This window comes from Pagrus major, chromosome 14 (assembly GCF_040436345.1).
Source record: "Pagrus major chromosome 14, Pma_NU_1.0".
Classification (NCBI taxonomy): Eukaryota; Metazoa; Chordata; class Actinopteri; order Spariformes; family Sparidae; genus Pagrus; species Pagrus major.
Window position 1 is genome coordinate 20,189,981 of NC_133228.1, and position 19,621 is coordinate 20,209,601.

The 19,621-nt window shown below is 44.4% G+C and overlaps 1 protein-coding gene across 3 annotated transcripts in view; it reads left to right on the forward strand.

Moving 5' to 3' along the window:
- ppfia2 (PTPRF interacting protein alpha 2) overlaps positions 1–19,621 on the forward strand; it is a 174,131-nt gene that overhangs the window by 7,798 nt on the left and 146,712 nt on the right. For all 3 annotated transcript variants that reach the window (XR_012180060.1, XM_073480546.1, XM_073480547.1), the window contains exon 2: positions 4,337–4,592. Coding sequence is in view for 2 of the 3 variants with exons in the window: in XM_073480546.1 (XP_073336647.1) it covers positions 4,344–4,592 (249 nt within the window). In the remaining variant the exon portion in view is untranslated. The remainder of the gene's footprint in view (positions 1–4,336; positions 4,593–19,621) is intronic.

Genomic DNA, 19,621 nt, shown 5'->3' on the forward strand with positions numbered 1-19,621 from the left:
GCCCACAATGTGTTCAATTGAGCGTGTTGCTGTTCCTCCCTCCCGCGATTCCTGCATAATTCCAGGCTCGCATTTAACATCTTTAACCAGCCGCTTTAAATTCACTCACTTAAGCTTCGTCTTGTTTGTACAACATTCTTAGTCTCTTGCTACAAATACCAATTTCTCTCCACAAGTATCGTTCTGACAGATAAAATCGTACGTACTCTTTATTAGACATGCATTTATGCTAAGCCAAAGTCTGACACGCTGGTGGAATTTGAGGGCAGATTTCCCAGTGTACATTATCATAATGTGCCATGATTTTGCATTGCAGAGGAATCAGTCGGCGCTCTGTTTCAGGCTCCGAATATCCGCGCACCAAATAGCTATTGTAATGGGGGTCAAATTGGTTGGTTAGATGTGAGGAAGTGGTATTGTCACTGCTAGCGGGCGCAATCTTGACAACATCTGCATCCCAGCTGGCAAGTAGAGCTCTCGGATCACACGTTCTTCACACTGCCCACTGTGGGTGATTAGTGTTTGTCTATCCGAGAGGATCACACTGACTCACGCCTGTCATGACTACTGCCCACCTGCTTCACACTAAAGAGAAACTATCGGCTTGCAAGTGCAAATATTGAGCGGCAGAGGTGCATAATTTCCACACAAAAGAGGAAATTGCAGCGTGTCTGTCGCTGCGTTTAGCTTCGAGGCTTTGCAAGGCAAGATGTATTTATTATATTTTCCTTTTTTGTCCGTTTAACCAAAGAGAGAGGCTTGATGACATCTGAATGACACAAATTAAGTGTTTCATTGAGTGATGTGGTGTGCTTTCAGTTTGCAGGAAAGGCTGCCTCACATGTCTGAGGGCTCAGACCTGTCAGTGCACTTTCCCCTCCGTATCTATTGATTTTTCATAGACAGTAGAAATGATTTAAGGGGCAGTCACGGTGAGATCAAAGCATAAGGTGCAGGAACAGGACAAAAGGGGACTGTATGTGCCATGAAGCAGAAAAACATCCTCCATGCACTTTGCTTTTCCGCACGGCTTAAAGGAGAGATAAAACGCCATTAAACAACAGAAATGAGCCTGACATTTCAGGGCTTGTGTGTTTGTCGGTGCATTGTGGAGATCACAGCGGAGTGGGATCACTGAGAAGTTGTGAGTGATGTAAAAAAGATCACAGGTAAAGGTCAGATTTTGCAGTTAACCCCCCCAGAATGTGAAAATGAGAGCTGCCATTTTGCATTTTGTAGCTGCCATTTTGCAGAACAGGCAGAGATATGACTTTCAGTAGCAACAGTATCACTGAGAAGTTGTGAGTGATGTAAAAGATCACAAGTGATGGTCAGATTTTGGAATTAACCAACAAGGGCTACCATTTTGCATTTCGTAGCTGCCGTTTTGCATTTCGTAGCTGCCATTTTGCACTTTGCAGAACAGGGAGATATACATTTCAGCAGCAGCAGCATCACTGGGAAGTTGCGAGTGATGTAAAAGATCACAAGTAAAGGTCAGATTTTGGCATGAAGCCCCTGGAATGTGGAACTGAGAGCTGCCATTTTGTATTTCGTTGCTGCCATTTTGCATTTTGCAGAACAGGCAGAGATATGAATTTCAGCAGCAAGAGCATCACTGAGAAGTCGTGCACCAACAACGTTCACAGTACAACCTACAGGTAAATGTAGCGAATCGCTAACTAGACATACAATCGGGCTTGATGGAAAGTGGAAACAGCAAAACAGAAAGCAACCTCACACATCCATTTTTCATATAGGAAGCAACGTAAGGGTGGAATTTTCTTTTAATTGATTGTCATGAGCAACATCTACAATCAGCATCAATACTTTCCCCCTGGAGTTTGTTTTGATATCCGCTGCCAGATGCCGTATCCATATAGATTTTTTATGCAACCAGCGCCGTCCTCCCTATGCACAACCAACATGTATTGAGCCAGAGTCAGAGAATAAATCATTACCTTCTACTTAGAATGCACCGCTGGTGTCCCGAGTCTGGCTGGCCTGCTCTCCAAGCGAAGGATGGCACGTGTGGTTTGTCCAGCCAAGCAGCACACAGGCTCTGTCTCTCAGGTCTAAACGGCAGCGAATGGTGGCTGAATGGTGAACTGGTGGGAATCTGGCCGGGTGCCTGGAGAAGATATGGGAGACCCCGTCTCACTGCCAGAACATGCTGAGACACAGACCTGCCATTATAACCTACCCAGAGGGGACTGAGTCTGAGCAATGGGATATTGAAATCTCACTGAGTAAACCTGGCCAAGGTCAAGAAACTGAGAAACTACGGTCCACCGCTATGATTAGATAAGTATGAAGGGTATAGAGTGACGAAGGGATGAAGTTGAAGACAAAAAGCCTATGGGATCATTAGAATGGTTGTTGGATTATTGCAGAAAATAAGATCTGTGGCAAACACAAGTTATGATACTTTTACATTTTTACATTTTGTTCAGCAAGATAATCTGCAGATGGACACCACTTTTATGATTTTTGAAGAGTCACATGACTTCCACATCATCATCACTACGCGTCTTACTAACCAACGCTCAATTCAAATGTGTATTTATACTTGTACTGTATTTATATATCATGACGTACAACAAAACGTGAAAATATCTCAAGCTTGTGTTGACCACAGACCTTATTTCAGACATTTAATCAAAAACCCATTGACTTCAAGACGATGCAAAAACGCTCACTCACTTCTTGGTTTTTGGAGGGCCCTTTATGACATTGTGGTAAATCCAGCTATTTAGGAATCAAGAAATTCAACATTAGAGGAACACATGTTCGGTTATTTCCTCCACTGTAAGTCATATGAGACGATTTACATCAGTTTCATCTCTGGATACAGTGTAGAGGTTGGCTAGCCTAGCTTAGCTTGTGCTGGAAGCAAGAGGAAATAGCTAGCTACACCTTTTTGCCTTTTGTCAACTTCAGCGCTGTTATATTCACACATTATACTGAGTATTTTACATGTGTAGAAGTGGAAAAAATGAGACGCTGTGGTCTAATCAGTTAGCACGACGGTCACGATACCAAACAGCCGGGTGCAGTGAATGTAGAAGTCGTGCTAAAGATGCTAGCTTTGCACAGTTTTGCAACTCTGAAAGAAACGCTATTGATTTTTTATGTTTTATGTTGTTAACAAGACTTATTAAGTCAATAAGACAATTTTAGTGCTATTGGACGGTGTTTTTTTTTGTTTTGAGAGAGGCTAATGTGTTTGTCTGCTTTTAGCCTCTATGCTAGGCCAACTAGTCTGGACTAAACCTAAATTAAATCACTGTAAGAATCAAAAGTTTCCTATGAATGGAGTATCCTTAACCCTCATGTTTTATGTTTCCCTCTCCTCTTTAAATCATTATAACCCATGGTGTTTCTGAAGCCCAGCGTAGCTTCCTTCATCAAACGACTCTCACACGTGATGATGCTAAACCCCTGCTCCAGCTCCTGAAACTACCAGCCACCGGCTAAGGATGACTCCGGAGGCCTTCTGAGGTCCCCGAGGGAAGCTGGAATATGGCTTCACATATCCACTATAGCATAGATATGATGTATTATGCAACTCGATCTAAGCTGGCCCATTAAACAGCACAAGCGTAAAATCTAGGGCAGAACGCCCAGCCTCCCAAGAAGTCTCTGCAGCTTTGAACCGCCGGGGTGACGCTGAGCCGAGCTCCAACTGTGTCAGGCCCAGTCACACACACAGTCATACAAATAGTAATAGTGGATATTCACACACGTAGAAGACAATGACGTGGGCACACATGACATTGTTTTGTTTTGTTTTTTTATAAATATTAATGTAATGAAATCTTAATTGTTTTCATCTGTATGATATCAATGTTGCTTTGGTGTAAAAACAAAACCCAGACAACAAAACATTTTAATTAAGAAAAACAAATCAGGGCTGCAAAGATGATTAACACGGTTTGAAAAATTGCAAAATTTGTAAATTTTTCCTCAAATAATGGCTTTTCACTCGGCCAAGGACTTTGTTTTTGCCCGTATCCTTTTGTTGGTCGGTTGGTTTGTTTGTCCGCAACATTACACAAAAACTACTAAACGATTTTCCATGAAACTTGGGCTGAGGACGGGTCTCGGCTCAGAATAGGCCCCATTAACTTTTGGTGTGGATCCGGGTAAAGTGACGGATCCAGGCATTTTTGCGAGGAAGGGTGTTTTTCGTCATTTTTGTTAATTTCTCAGGGAATAGATGTGACTTGCAAGTTAATGTGCAAATAATGTGGAGCACACAACACACTTTCATAGTTAACTTCAACCATTTCACTGCAGCACTGTCTAATCCCTGATCTCTCGTCCCTTCCGGCAGCGCCAAGATGATGTGCGAGGTGATGCCCACCATCAGCGAGGACACGGCGCTGAGCCAACGAGGCTCTCAGAGCAGCGCCTCGGACCCGGACTCGCACTTCGAACAGCTGATGGTCAACATGCTGGACGAGAGGGACCGGCTGCTGGACACGCTGAGGGAGACCCAGGAGAGCCTCGGCCTGGCCCAGCAGCACCTTCAGGACGTCATCTACGACCGCGACTCGCTGCAGCGCCAGCTCAGCTCCGCCCTGCCACAGGTAAGACGAGGCAATTTCGCTCTGGAAGGATTATATTTGGGTCTTCATGGACAATGCCCCCCTGACGGCCATTGTGAAGCTCAGTGTGGTGGCTCCTGCTGTCACCATCCAGGCCAGTCGATATTATGTTAGCTGTTAACATTTCTGCAAACCACTTATACGTCCAAGTTTGTACACGGCAGAGGCTATGTAGCATATTGACGTTGGTCGATATGGTGTTTCGGTTAAAGACGACGAGGCTGGTAAATGGACAACAGCAGCTTTAGACTGCGTTTGGGCAGTCATCACAATAGAGACATAGAAAATTGAACTCTAACAAACATAAAGTTGCAACATGAAGAAACCTTCTTTTATTATGATTGAGGGCCTGTCTAACCTCTGGCTTATAGAAAATGGGCAAAGAGGTGAAGGGTGGTGGAGCCGAGCCGGGCCGAATGAAGCCTGGTTGCTTACGGCTAGCTAGACAGCCAGCGGCTAGTTGTCGTCTTTAATTATGCATGCACTTTAAGCCTTAAATATTTTAAGCAAGTGAGTTGTATTAAAATTCAGTTGTCATGAATAGGAACATTTGATATAGAGACTAAAACCTTTCTTTTTCGTAAACATGTTTATTTCTTTATAATGTGGCGATTCAGGGAAATGGAGTTTTTGGCACTTCCATGTGTCTGCTTCATTTTTCAGCCTCTGAGGTTGCTGCGTGGTTTGACTGCTTTAATGCCTTAATGCATACAGTATGCGGTTGTATCGCTTTGCTCTCACTTGAATGCCTTCAAAGCCTTTTTTTACGATCTTAAATATATTCCTCCCCAGCAGTGTTCCTTTTTGAAATTTTGGGGTAATTATCTTTAAATTAAACGGCACATCGTGCTTAAATGAACCTGGCACAAACATTGTGTCTCCCAGTACCATTACTTTGGAACATTTTCCGACTCAGTGACTCTCGCTTACACCAAATGAAATGTCCAAATTAAATCATGCAGAAGAAATCAAGAGTTTAAAGAGTGAGTTCGTGTTTTTGCCTTCCTTTATACATTTGGAAAGTGAGGTCTAATTACCAGTTGGACTCCGGTTTGCTTAATGACGGTTAAGTCGAGCACTTTGGATAAAGCACGCACCAAAAAGTCTATTAGTGAGTGTGAGAAGGTATGTTTTCTGTTACGTGCGGCACTTGTAATAGGCTCAAATGTCTTTAATTGGACGTCATGTTTTTAGTCACCCTCAAACAAACCTTACAATCCCAGACATCATCCGCATTCGTCGTGCACCCAGCCGTGCAGGTTGGATGACGCTGCAGGCTCCCCCTCTGTTTGCACTGAAGTATCGAGCTGGAAACGTTGGTGTGGCTTGTTCATTTTTGTAGCAATGTGTGAAAAAAAAAAAAAAAAAAAAAAGAGTCTTGCGTAATGATTCCTACAGTAAACGGAGATTAGCACTTTTTCTAAAAGTGTGTCAGTAATTCTAGTCACACGCTCTCCCCGCTCTGTTTCCAGAAGGCTCTGGAGGTTTGCTGGTGGAGAGAGGAGGACTTTGTTTCGCAGGCGGTGCCCGCCGATAGCACAGTAATCCGCATGGTTTCAGAGACACAGACGAGGCACACACTGTGTCTGTATTAGCTTTGGTGTGATCTCACATTACAGCTTAAAAGGAGTTTGAAGTGTTAAAATGATACTTCCCTTTTTTAAAATTAGTCCAGCCAGAAAAGCATTTCAATATCAGCTTTTCCCCCCCTCCTTGCCCCATGGCCTTTAGAATAATTTGAATTAACCCACTTACACCTCTTCGTCCTGTCGTTTGGAACAGCTCGATCGGGATGTTATAAATATGCCTTTACCCGAGACTGGCTTTGCTATGTTCTCATCTTGGATTCATCTCAAACAGTAGGTTTGAACTCTGGGTTATAGCGGTCTCCGGCTCATACTTTAGCCTCGAGGCGTCTATCCTCTTCAGAAGTTACACAAAAAAAGGGGGGAAGCTTAAGCGCTACAAAATTCTGTTTGATAGATTTTCCGCACTGTATAGAGCTCCACTCCTCCCTCTCTTGTCCCGCATTTGAATGCGTGTCTTTTTCCTTTTCTTGTTGGAATATCAAACCTCTGTATTTCCACAGGAAGCTCTCGGGGCTGCCAAAGTGAAATAACATTTCCATTATCAGACAATTTCACTGATGTCCACCGGCAGTGGAGGCTCTGTGGTGGCGCTGTGGTGATGTATTGGTTGTCATTGTGTGATGACAGAGCTGACATACTGTTCCGGTGCTTTTCCCGCCGCCCCGGCTTAAATTAGATGTCACCAGATCGGGATCCTGCCGGTGACAACCCGGCACAAACGATTCCATTAATTAATCCGTTGGCGTCTTATTGGCCCGTATGAAATCAACTCTAATGGTTTATGAAGAGGTTTGTGAGACCTTGGTGAGTAAACAGAGGCATTTAGCTGAGGGGAAAGTGGCCTCTGTGTAAAATCTGTTAAAGGAAATTTAATATTACAGTGTTAATGACGTAACAATACGAGCTCAGGCATATTTCTTTTTTTCCATAACTGAATAAACAAGCTGTTGTCAGAGGAAAGTATGTGGCAGGGTCCGCCACATATAAACAAAGTAAAACTGTGAAAATTGTGTTGACCTTCAAGGTCAGTTTGTTTATTCAGTCATGAAAGTGCACCTTTAAGAACTGGCCGAAAAAAAGGAAATTCAAAATTCTCGAAAAATAGAGTTTATCGCTGCAACTGCGAGGTCTACTTGAAAAATAACACTTGTGAGATTTTCTGCAGAGGTGTAAGCGGTCAGATTAAAATGAACTTGGAACACAGCAAATATTTAATTTCCGCCTCTCATAATGTTTTAGATTGAAAGTCACCTTGGAAAGATTCAGTTGCAAAACCCAGAACCTTTAGAAAAAACCACAGCGCAACATCTGAGTATCTCTTCCTTCAGGATTGATGCTAATCAAGTGTAGCAGAGCAAAGCTAGAGAGAGTTTAGTAAAAATCCAACTGTGCCATTTAAGATTATTCTCATGTTACACCCAGTAAAACTTATTTCATTTTTCTTACATTTCACTGTCCATATTCATTCCATCGAAATACGACTGTTTTTGTAAATCTGTGGAGTCTCAGCTTTTCTATGGCATATGATTTGTTTTGTTAGCATGAAATACTATGATCGCTAACGCCAGCTTTGTGGACATACACCGTTTTTGTTGCTTTTGCCTTAAAGGGGCACTGTGTAGTTTTGGAGAAGAAATGATAAACAATATTAATGAGGCAATAATACAAACTCATTTCCCATAACTGAATAAACATGCTGTTCTCAGAGGAAAATAAGGTCCACTTAACACTGTTTGAAGCTGGACAGGTGGCAGGGCCCGCCACATATAAACAGTGTGAAACTGTGTTGTCCTTTAAGGTCAGCTTGTTTATTTGGTTTTTGCCACTTTTGCTTTACCAGCTTGGTGTTGGAATTGTGTTTTCTTTAAGTAAAAATGGTTCTGACGTGCTGTTAGCTGAGCCTCTTCCCTTTAAGTGGGTATGCTGCATGACTTTGTTGCTACATGATTAGCATGCCCTTCTGTGGTGTGTGCTAGGTTTCTAGAGTTATGCAGCAGATAGGGAGTTGCAGCCTTTTTGGATAACAACAATGAGCGTGTTCAACAGAAGCTGCCATCACCTTTGTGCTGGTGTCTTCTCTCACGATTAGGTTTAATGATTTTCCAGCGTCTGCCACCTCTTTCCACAACAGGACTTCTTTAATACAGATGTAATTTTGCAGCGATTTTCCCGGCGACCAGCAGCGTGGAACGACGCTCAGATAATCATATAGTGTGATTCTTAAAGAGGGCAGTAGATAGCTTCCAGGTCTTTCTCCTCTGTGTGTGTGTGTGTGTGATTGCAGAGGAGGTGGCGAATCCTTTTTTTTTTTTTCAAGACAGAAGTGGCCTCATTTAGGCGATAGGCAGCCAGTGAATGTGTCTTTACTGATATCACTCCCCTGTTCCCGAAGCCCGCAGCCCTGGCAGGATTAGGCGTTGGCCCCGCCACAAACTTCCCTCCCTCCCTCTTCTTCTCCTTCTTCTTCTCTCTCAGTTTCTGCTGTCACTGCCTTTTCCGTTTATGTTGCACTTTGCCTTGTGTCTCCCACTCCTCCTCTGTTTTCTCCCCCGTCTCCATCAGAGGTCACGACTCCGCTCCCCGTCATGACACTTTCGACTGATCGGAGTGACATCCGCCGTCCCCGCTCGACGCTTCCAGGCAACACCGCATCCCCCCTTTACATGCATAACAATCCAACATCGGCCCCGTGTCCCTCCCCTTCGCTTCCCCTCCTCACCCACCGTCCCTTGTCTCCTCTCTCCACGTCTTCGTCAGGCCATTTTGTTGCAGAGCAGGAGAATGACAGAGGCGACCATTAGCTGTATATGTGTCACACGCCCACCGCTGCGTGACACGTCTCGCGTTTACTGATGCTAAAGCGTCTGACTTGAACATTTAAAGGGATATTTTGTAGGCTTGAAAGGCGGCGCTGAAAAGCTTGAAGCTTGCAGTCAGCAATACACCCATAGTAACATCCTTTTTCTCCCTCGCTGATTTGTACGAGTGTGCTCTAAACACTTCAAGGCCACTCTTCAAGCTCACAGGTGGTGAGAACTGGACTCAGACGACAGATTTGTTTTGGTGGAATGTTCCTTTAAGCATCTTTTTTCCAGGATAAACACTGGGCAACTAGAAGCACAGTGTTAATATAGATACTAGAGCTGGAAGAAAATTAATCTAATAAAGAGACCATCTTGAACACTTGAAATAAGTGATTTTTCAAACTAAAATGAAAATTGATTGGAGCCGCTCGGTTCTGAGATATTTTCTGCTTTTCAGTGCCTATCGCCGAAATCAAAAGCACGATCTGCAACTCTCCCGTTACTTTTTGTTCTCTCCACCTCCCCGCCTGCTTCTGCCCATTCAGCAGAAAACACACTTAAAAGAAAAAAAGAAAACACGTACGGTAAAAGACGATACAGCTAGCTTATCGGTAGTCTGCAGCTGCACTCTCAGACACTTATCCCCTGTGAAGGAAAATGATCAACTGGTATCGGAGAAAACTCGGGACAACTTTGAAAATGTTGGGTTTATCTTCTTCTTCAGAGATCCTTTATTGATTTGTTTGGGAAGAGGGCTCACTCAGGACAGAACTGAGAAACCAAACAAACTGAATTTCTATCTTTTGGTATGTGTTGGCAGAAGTGGAATTTAATATTTGTAATTATGTTCATTAGTTAAGTTCGTACTCTACATAGGAAGCGAGTTAGAGTCTGGCATGTTCCTACAGTAGCTCAGAATGGACAAACCGAGCACTGGCTCTGAGAGGGTCGTTCGCATTTTAAGCAGCCACCCCAGGGGAGGGTGTGGAGATATATTTCGTTATTTGCCCACACTGGACCTTTAAATTCCTGGAAGTTGGTATTTTTTGTTGAACTGTGGAACCTTTCAAGGCATCTGAAGACGTCACCTTTAGGAAACTGGGATGTCCATTTTAACAATTAGAGAAGAAAACAATTGTCAGGTTAATCAACTCTCTGCAGCCCTGATAGTTTTTATAATCCCCAAAGAAGAAGCGTGTTCTCACATACTGTGTTCATCATCCGTCGGTCTGTGGCCGTTGCTGTTCTCATTAACTACCACCAGTTTGATATAATTTAGTGTGACGTACGTTATGAGTGTTACCCTGCAACAGCTGCTAAACTTTATTCGGCAAACAACACATTGGATTCACCCTCAACTGCATCTCTGCTGTTGATGCAACATGCGTTTCGTTGCCACAGGATGAGCAATTTGTACTCGCCTCTAACTATAAGCGCCGCTGTCATCTGAAAGCCTGGTGTTTTCTCGCGTCTCGCGTTATTCTGATCTTCCTCGCAGAAAGACTCCCCGCCGGTGCTCGATTGGACTCGCTTCAGAGAGACGGATAGAGAAAGACGCGTTGAGCATGTAGACGACCCGAAGCCTGCAGCACGGCACACATGTGACCCTTCTCCCATCCCCCAACGCTCTCCCGTATCGTGACACATGCAGGCAGGCTGGAGAGAGGAGGCAGCGTTCTCCGGAGCACTCAGCTGTGTGTTACTGTACTCGACGGGCCCTGAGGGGCTCCGGGAGCCTTCTCCCCATGCTGTTTATTTACTGTTGCCAAACATGGCCTCATGAAGGCTGCTGCTGCAGATGATGTTCTCAGCGGCAGCTTCCCACTCCCGCTGATCCCGGTCCCTGGCACCGAGCTGCAGCGGTCCCCAAACACAGATTTGAGTTTTATTCGTACAGATGTTTCTTAGAGAAGGAGACGGAAATTATTCAGTTTGTTTAAATGAACATGGAGCCTAATTTTCACCTCATGTGGCGAAAAAAATCTGATTATATTACCGTATTTTTTGTGACACCACTGCGAGGGCGTCACACATGGTACATATCTGTGAATGTGGGTTTTGGCAGTGGGTGGGGCAAAAGGCTCCCTTAAGAGCAGCCACAAGTGCATCACATGGAGATCTACAAAAAAGTCTCTTGGTGCCATGACCTAAACCCAACAGGAAGTCGGCCATTTTGAATGTAGTGCTTATTTTTTGCCATTTACAGGTGATGCACTTGAATGCATACACAAAGTCCTCCTACAGCTTAAACCCGATCGACTTTAAATTTTGTCAGAGCGGTCTAAACACCTTGCCTCACGTTGAGAGACTTGAGCCTAACGTGTAATTTGAACACAGGAGGTCACATTGAAAGTTCAGTGGCGTACCGAACGTTCGATGTCGGAAATGAGGCGCGCAGTGATGCAAGGGCCTGTTTAACTCTGCTTGCAGCTTTAACATATGATTGATGATTCATATGATTGCAATTGCATTTTGACTGAAAAAATGAATAAAATCATAATGTGACATCTGTTGTGTTCTGCACCAAACAAACATGTTTTCTCGCATCAGAAGAACATTTGTAGGCCAGATCAGCTCTACAGAACGTTGTTATAATGCTATTTTATCACAAATCTCAAAAAATATTGCAGCTTATTCAGTTTGGAGGTTGCTCTCGGCCGAATTGCGATTTCAATGATAATTAAATTAATTGTGCGGGCCTGTGTATGATGGCACTGAGCGCTGTTATTCTTTCATTGTGGCCGTGACATTTGTGATCCTCGCTGGTCAGCAGATGTGCCCGAGCTCGTAGGGAACAACGGGAGCCCAGCTGACCTTTAGGTGTACTACAGGGAAGAAAAATTACATGAACTGACAATTGACCAGGCTCAGTGAGGTTGTAAATGTGAAGTGGGGCACCTTTTTGTTTTCCAAATATATGAGAGAAATGTCCATGAGACATCGCACAGCAGTGCAGTCGCCGCTGTGCATCATTATTTCGAACATTAGGTGTGACTGATAAAATATTTTATTTCCTGTGCTCTCAGTCCGGATTTTAGTAGGTACGTTTGCTCACATGAAGCTCTGTGCTGTCTGGTAGTGGCACTTTCCCATCGCTGCTTTTAATAATCGCCACGGTTTTCAGATATGAGTCATGATTTTGAACTGCCAGTAGGAAGAATGCAAATATAAGAGTCCATTCTTGATTTAAAAAGCTCTGTTTTCACTGTCTGTTTTCCCCAGATGTTATCTCTGTGTCTCGAAACACATGCTGCGTTCAGGCGCTCCTCAGACAGTCCCGTTCCCGAGTTGGGAAGTCGTTTCTTCCAACTTCAGTGTGTCATGTCGCTCAGAGTGTCTTACCAAGACGTTAACAGCTGTTGAGTTTCTCCCATCAACCCAATGTCGGGGTCTGGACGTGGAGAGCCGTCCACCAATTAGTGATCTCTGGGGGGAATGGAGAGGGATGTGTTGATTCCCTTCCATTTATGCTAAAATTATATTCTCCCATTTTTGTTTGTCACTGTTTTCATTCAGAATTTGATTCATAAATGCAGTAAATTGAATAAATCATATATTAAAATCAATGCAGACGTGTAAACTCACACCTATTGGACACTCAGCGACCGACAGCGGGGCCTCAGCGCCCCAGGGCGTCGATCCGAGTGCTCTCTCCGCCCGGCCAGATAGAAATAAGATACCAGCCCATTGATCACTCACACACCGATGTTGTAATGAAAGCGAAGACTGCACTAGATTACTGTACAGTGCAGCAGCCCATTGATCTGCGGTTCGCTCATTCATGACCTCAGTAGAAAATTACAGCAGCGTCTTTCCTGTAACGTCTTTTGTACGAAAGAGTGATTGAGCTCACATGCTTTGATTTCACGCAGCAATTACTGTTTCATTTAAAGATTGGCAATTAGAGCCGCAGTGGATTTATCTAAAGGGTAAGCACTACGTACGTCTGTGGTGTCTGGTCATTAGCACCCTGCTTTAAGTCAACGATCCACCTCTCCACCCCGCTGTTTATTAATCATACATGACACGGCCGTTCGTCAAAGAATCTGGCCACAGGCGCGCGGCCATGTCCTCCCCATCGCTCTTAAAGCCTCAGCCAATATCGCAGAAGGAGCGTTTGTAGTCATGGAATGTACCACTCTGTGGACCTCCATGGGGGTGGATGTTGAACGAGGAGAGGGTGGCATGGCGCTGGGAGCGAGGGAGGAGGGAGGGGAGATGGTGAAGCTCCCTGACAAGGGCAGAGTGTGGAAAGGAAGATGACTAAGCTTGCCGAGGAGAGGGGATGAGAGGTGAATCCTTCTCCTCGCTGCTTTCTGATGTTTTTTTTTTTTTTCTTTCTCCTCCTCGCTGCTTCGCCTCCCTCCGACCCCCTCCCTGTCTCTCTGTTGCTTGTACAGGAGGCCCTCAGGGCTCCAGCAGTCAGCCAGTCAGCTGGTCTCATCCGCCGGAGCAGCACATGACTTTCCATGATTACTGTCATTGTTTGTGCCCCAGTTCGCGCCGCCTGCAGGCTAAGACGTAAAAGAAGAGAAGGAGGAAGCTGCGCAAAGACAAGCAAGAGTGGGCTGCACAGTTTACCAGTCTTCCCTTAAGTTGACAAGCCTCTCAGCTTCAGAATCCATGATAATACATTATAAATAGCACAATTGTGTCTCTAGACTGATAAAATAACACCGACATAGAGAGTGTATTTTCCAATTTTCCTGTCTCGCAAGCATTGATTTGCAAGCTGAAGCCTCTCTGCTAAATTTACCCCCGAAGCCTTGTTTTTCCTCACTTCACTTAAATCTTTTCTCCCTTTAATCTTCCCCTCATTGACAGAAGCAGGGATGGACCCTTGGCACACACCCTATGCATCAAGTGTCTGTAATGGCTCTGACAGAGATGCTTGATCAATACCCTTGAAGGTTTAGGGTCTGATTAGGGAGACGGATCGAGCCCTCTCACGGATGAATCACCAGCGCCAGCGCCGACGCCAGGAGCTGGGTGCTGGTTGACCGTTGTCTGACAGCGGGTTGGCGGGGGAAACAGAAGAAGGGGATGAAGTAAAGGGTAGTGATCAGACACGCCAAGGTGACAAGACAGTACAGAGGGATCTCCTGCAGATGTAATTATCTCTCTAATGAAGAGCACAGTAGGGCACCGGAGTGCTGTAAAGTCAGGAAGTTGCAGGAACAGTAGATCAGCCTAACAAGGAGACGGCAGCTGCTCGCATATAAAGTCTTCTTTAGGGTTTGTTCCATCTGTGTACTCAGAGAAAACACGGAGAATTTACATTGGAGGAGCTGAAGTCAAGCAGATGTAAGACAATACCGTATACAAGAAAGATTGGGAAAATGTTGTTCCCACTTAGCTTGCAGCTTCCAGAACCAGAAGACTTTAAGTAGTGCATGTTATGAATTTGCGTCGTGGTGAACATAAACAGCAGCAAAATGATGGTGATGATAATGTGGTCGGCATTTTCATATCAAACATCTGGGAAACACTGTCCATCAACGTTGATTGTGTGTGAGCATCAAGCATCAGTGTTATAGACACTGAGTCCACCTCCATCTGTCTGCTGCAGTCCTGCGCTCTGTCGGCCTGCAACACAGTCGACCCGTCGAGTGCAACGCCTCGATCCGAGGTGTTGCGGTGGAGACAGGTCTCTGTAAAGATGTAGACACGACAGTCTCTGATTTCACGTTGTTTTGTTTGTTGTTCTGAGTCCCGTTTGTCCATTTCCTTTTCCTGCGACCAGACATTAGCCAGGAGCAGCCTTTGACCCAAGCCGGATTAGCGTGGCTCTTATTCCGACTCCCTGGGGAGGTCCAGCCAGTCAGGTCGGACGATCGAACGACGCCGCGAGCCGTGATCGACTCAAAGTCTGCTGCTCTTAATCCAAAACAACTGCTTTCTCTGCCATACGCAGTACGTGTTTCAGCAAAAAATCTGAAAAACAAAACGGTTAAAAAGATAAAAATGTAGCATAACTGTCATTGCCTTGTAGTTGTAGTGGTAACAGCAAGAAACTAACCAGATGTGTCTCTAAAAACATGATGAATTTGATGCTTCAAAATCATAATCTTAATAACTACCACGCTACAAGTCGGGCAGGGTTGGAATACAGAGTTACATTAATAATGTATTGCGATTCAGGTCCTGATTAGCTGTTAAAAATGTAGCCAAATGTAACCGAATCCAAGTGGATGAATCATAACTTGTTTCTAATAAGCTGTTAAAGTCCACTTATGAGGGAAAAGGGCAGAAGTGCAGCACCAGTCATTCAGGCTGTCTGCAGCATTATGGAGCTGACTTCACAGACAGGAAGTCATTACTCAAGCATGACAGACCCAGAATGAAATATTTGGTACTGCTAAGCTTTTGCTTTCAGTTGGCAATTGCAAGGTTTTCATTTTTAATCTAGGTTTCTTCAACATGCCACATGAATTTTAAAAAGAAGCTCCCTCCACGTTTGACACGTTTTGTAGGAATGAACGGTGGATGCGTCGGCGGGGGGTACACTGGGTTGCCTGAAATCTTTAGATGTATTTGATCCGCCCAGGCCAAGATTTACAGCATCTTAAGAGATAAATCTTTTAAAATAGTGTTACTGTTAGACCCAGTTATTTGTATTAATGAGACTACTGTTGGGCCATATAAAGCTGAAAAGTGGAAAGGCAATTTGTGAGTGAAGATGCGTGCTCAAGCACTTATTTCACAGTAGTTGCTGCAGTTTGTCTGTGGTTTGAAGAGCAAGGCTTTAATTAAGCTCCACTGAGGTGTTGTAGTGCTGCCGCAATGCCACGTCGACCATTGACTGTATAAAATATGGACAGAGTTTGTCGGTTTCAAAATGAAGTCCAATTTTATGTAAGCTTATGAGAAAATGACCCTACTTCTCACTTGATTTATTACCTCAGTAAACCGTTTCATCATGAGTTTATGGTCTCAATCACACAATATGGGCAATTCTGGCTTCAAAAAATCTATCTAGGGGACAGAAATGTTTACGGACACGGTAGTACGTTAAAGTTTTATTCACATTACATTCAGTCAAGTTCGCCACCTTGCTTCCTCACTCTCTGACTCGCTCCTGGAAGTCACAGCGACTCTGGGTTTGAACGTTGTTGGAAAAAATTGGGATAATGCAAGTGCACAACTGAACGATACGAACAACAACTGTGTTGGATGTCCTCTGACATTTTCAACTCGGTTTAATAGCAGAAGCAAAGAGCAGGGCAGACAGGGAGAGCCTCGCCTCGAGCGTCTTCTCAGGGTAACCTCAGTACTCGTGTTGTTGGTTAGTGGTTTTGCAGTTTAACCCACTTAATGACATCAGCGCCAGCACCAAGTCTGTTTAGGACAACAGATATGTGTGTGTCAAGCTTCCTGTATCAGTCCTTTTTCCATTTCTAAGTAAGCAGTGAGACACGTTGCAGCATCTCCACGTTGTTTTTTTTATTTATTTTCCAAATGTCCCCAAAAACATTTGATGATGAATCGCTTGCTTTGCGGGAAATGACAGCACGTAGGTAGGTAGACACGCTGTGAACACTTTGATGTCATCTCTCGCAAGTGAGCGAAGGTGTAGCGTGTACTGTATATGTGTGGGTGGGATGGAAGTAAAGGGAAGGATGGAGGGGAGGAGGGAGGAGGGCTGCGTTAAGGTTTACATCACCGTGGGTAGGACGCGGAGATGACTCACACCCTGAGGCAAGAAAATACAGAAATTCTCAAATCTTACTTCACACACACGTACTCATGCTGCTGCTCGCTGGCTTTGCCTGAATGAATTAGAGAACTGGTCCCTTGAGAGCCACTTAAGCAAGCAGAGTGAAATGAGGTTATGACCAATACTTAGTGCTACACACAGCGCCGACCTGGAAATGTAATCCTCCCTCCAAAAGCCGCTACATCTGTTTATTTTGCCTCCACCATTGATTAGCGTTACCTCCTCACTTTTACCAGCTGCTCTTTGCGGCCACTGAAAGACTAATAACCAGCCCGAGACGTGATTATTTAACCATAACACTGCAGCAAATGTACGCTGACTGACGAGGAATTAGACTGATGTTCACTTCTGACAGCCCTGACACAATATATCCCGAAGACGTGTCGGAAAAGACGAGCAGTAATTCGATTTTTGGGTGGTTTGGCAGCTGCACTTGACTCCTCAGACCAGGTCTCTGCCACGGAGCGGTGTTTTTTTTTTCTTTTTTGACCATGCAGCTGGTCCCCATTAATGGATACCTTTTAGCTTCTGAATGCTCCACTTGAAATCCAGAAATAGAGCGTGATGTCACCGGCTCTTGGCGCCGGCTGAGAATCTTGTTCAAGGACTCCTGCGAGAGCCGATCCCATGATGTCCCACTGCATCCCATCCCCCCGCCCCATAATGTGCCGTGATGAACTGTGCAGTATGTCTTTAAAGCATTGTCACACTTCTGCAGCTCTTTAAAGTTAATTCGCTCACTTCCACGAAATATGTTAACTAGGATTAACAAGTAAGCAGAGCTCTTCAAAGCAGCACATCCACAATCATCACATCATGTACATTTGTCTGTAATGAATTAGGGCTGCTTTTGATCCTATTATTGAAGTTATTTATAATGCTGTTATTTCCGATGTTGTGAATTAACCCAAATTCAGAGCAGGTGCATGATAATTAAATCGGGCACTCAGGGTTTGAGAGATTTCAACAATAATGGAGAGCGGCAGGGATGATGTATTTTTGTGGGCTAACCCGGAAGTTAGCATCACCTTTGGTTCCCTCAATTAAAAGCCAGTGGGATTTTTAGATTGCAAAAAATAAGAAGATAGAAGCTAACGTTGGCTAACGAAAACGCACCAAGGTTGCATGGCGTCACCAGTGCTAAACTTCCCACGAAGAAAACACGTCTGCAGTGACCGCCGTATCCAAGACACGTGAAAGCTTTGAAATTCCCAAGTGGGGTATTTTTAGTGACGTGGAAAACGGCGTGAAAATTGCTTGAGCTTGTTTTAACCACTGACCTATTTCAGGCATCTGACCAAGAACCGATTTTAAAAAACCCACTGACATTGAGACAAGGGAACCAGCAAGTGCAAAAATACTGACTTATTTCTGGGTTTTAGGGCGTAGAACAAGACATTTGGAGATGTCACCTCAGCTTCCAGGAAATTGTGGTGGACATTTTGCCACATTTCTTACATTTTGAGTTTAACAGATTGAGTGACTCAACAAAACATAGTTCAGAGTATTGAGAGATTTATAAAAGCAATTCATATTTATCTTGTAGACTCACATGACTGAATGAAGGACTTTATATAGAGAAACCTTAAAGGGGCTCTAGGTAACAATTTGTGGCAATTTACATGTATTAATCACGTGTTTATTGGCCATAATTGAGCGGTTGTAACATGACGTGAAAAATCAGACCTTCCCCCGTCGCCTTTACAAGCCTGTGGATGATTTGTGGGAGTTGTTTAATGCTGCTGGACTGTGGATTTCTTTGTGACGGACTCGGGTGCAGGTTCTTGAGTGCCTCGTCTCACTGCCTCTCTCCTCTCCGCCAACGGAGAGCAACAGAAGCTAACATTATTTTCGAAATGGAGTCTGCTAACATAAACTAAAGGTCCACAGAGCCCCTGTAAACAACCTTATATAGATGAAGACACAGTAGCTAAAAGCTTTTGGAGAATACATGATGGTGTGTTGGTGGATTGAGCTGTATGACTTAGATTCGGACATTACCTATGAAGTGCAGTCATCATGTCAGTGGCACAAGCCGTTGTGAGTCTCTAATCAGAGCAGATGTCCCCCTCTGCCCGCGGCTACCTCCAGGACCACATATGCATTCACTCAAATGAGCTTCAGCTCAATAGAGCTTTTTATAGCATCAACAAACGACCTATATATCATCCTCTTCCTACACCAACAGCATGGTGTGACAAGGACAGGAATAAAATCCTCCCATTTGAAGGTGAAATATAATGACTTGCTCACACTCTCCGAGGAGTTGATCCTCCGCGTCTCTCCATGACTGCGACTTCTTTCCGAAAAACTGTCTGGAGCCTTCCTCCTCTCTGTTGGCAGATATGGCAGCTTCCCATCGCTCCCCTGCAGAGACAGAGTCCACAATCTGGCCCGCTGATGTGACTCAGCTGCATCACAGCATTGCACTTTGTACTGTCACTCCTAATCACCTGTCCAGTGTTGGGGAATATAGTGTGATGGCTATGTAATATCGAGGCAGCGCTGCAGGGGCTTGTGTGTGTGTGTGTGTGGGGGGGGGTTGTGTGCTTACATCTGACATTGTAATGCAGCCAATGAGCCAGAGATGCTTGATATAATTAAGCCGTGGCTCGGTGTCACGTCCGCATGAGTTAATGCGACCCAGCCTTGGCACAAACAAACACTTGAAGAGGGAAAAAAAGCATTAAATGGTGCTATTTCACCTGTAGGTGACTGCACAAATGTAGACATCAGCTCTTGTATTTGCAGAGTGCGATAGCAGGAACGTAAAACAAAACCGCGAGTGTCTTTTTGATAACTGTTAATGGTATTCTGGTGTCAGCCTCTTCAAAATCAAACAGCTTGAGCGTCCTTCTAGACACAGCGTTTTGCACTCATATTCAGCATGTTGGGGAAAAA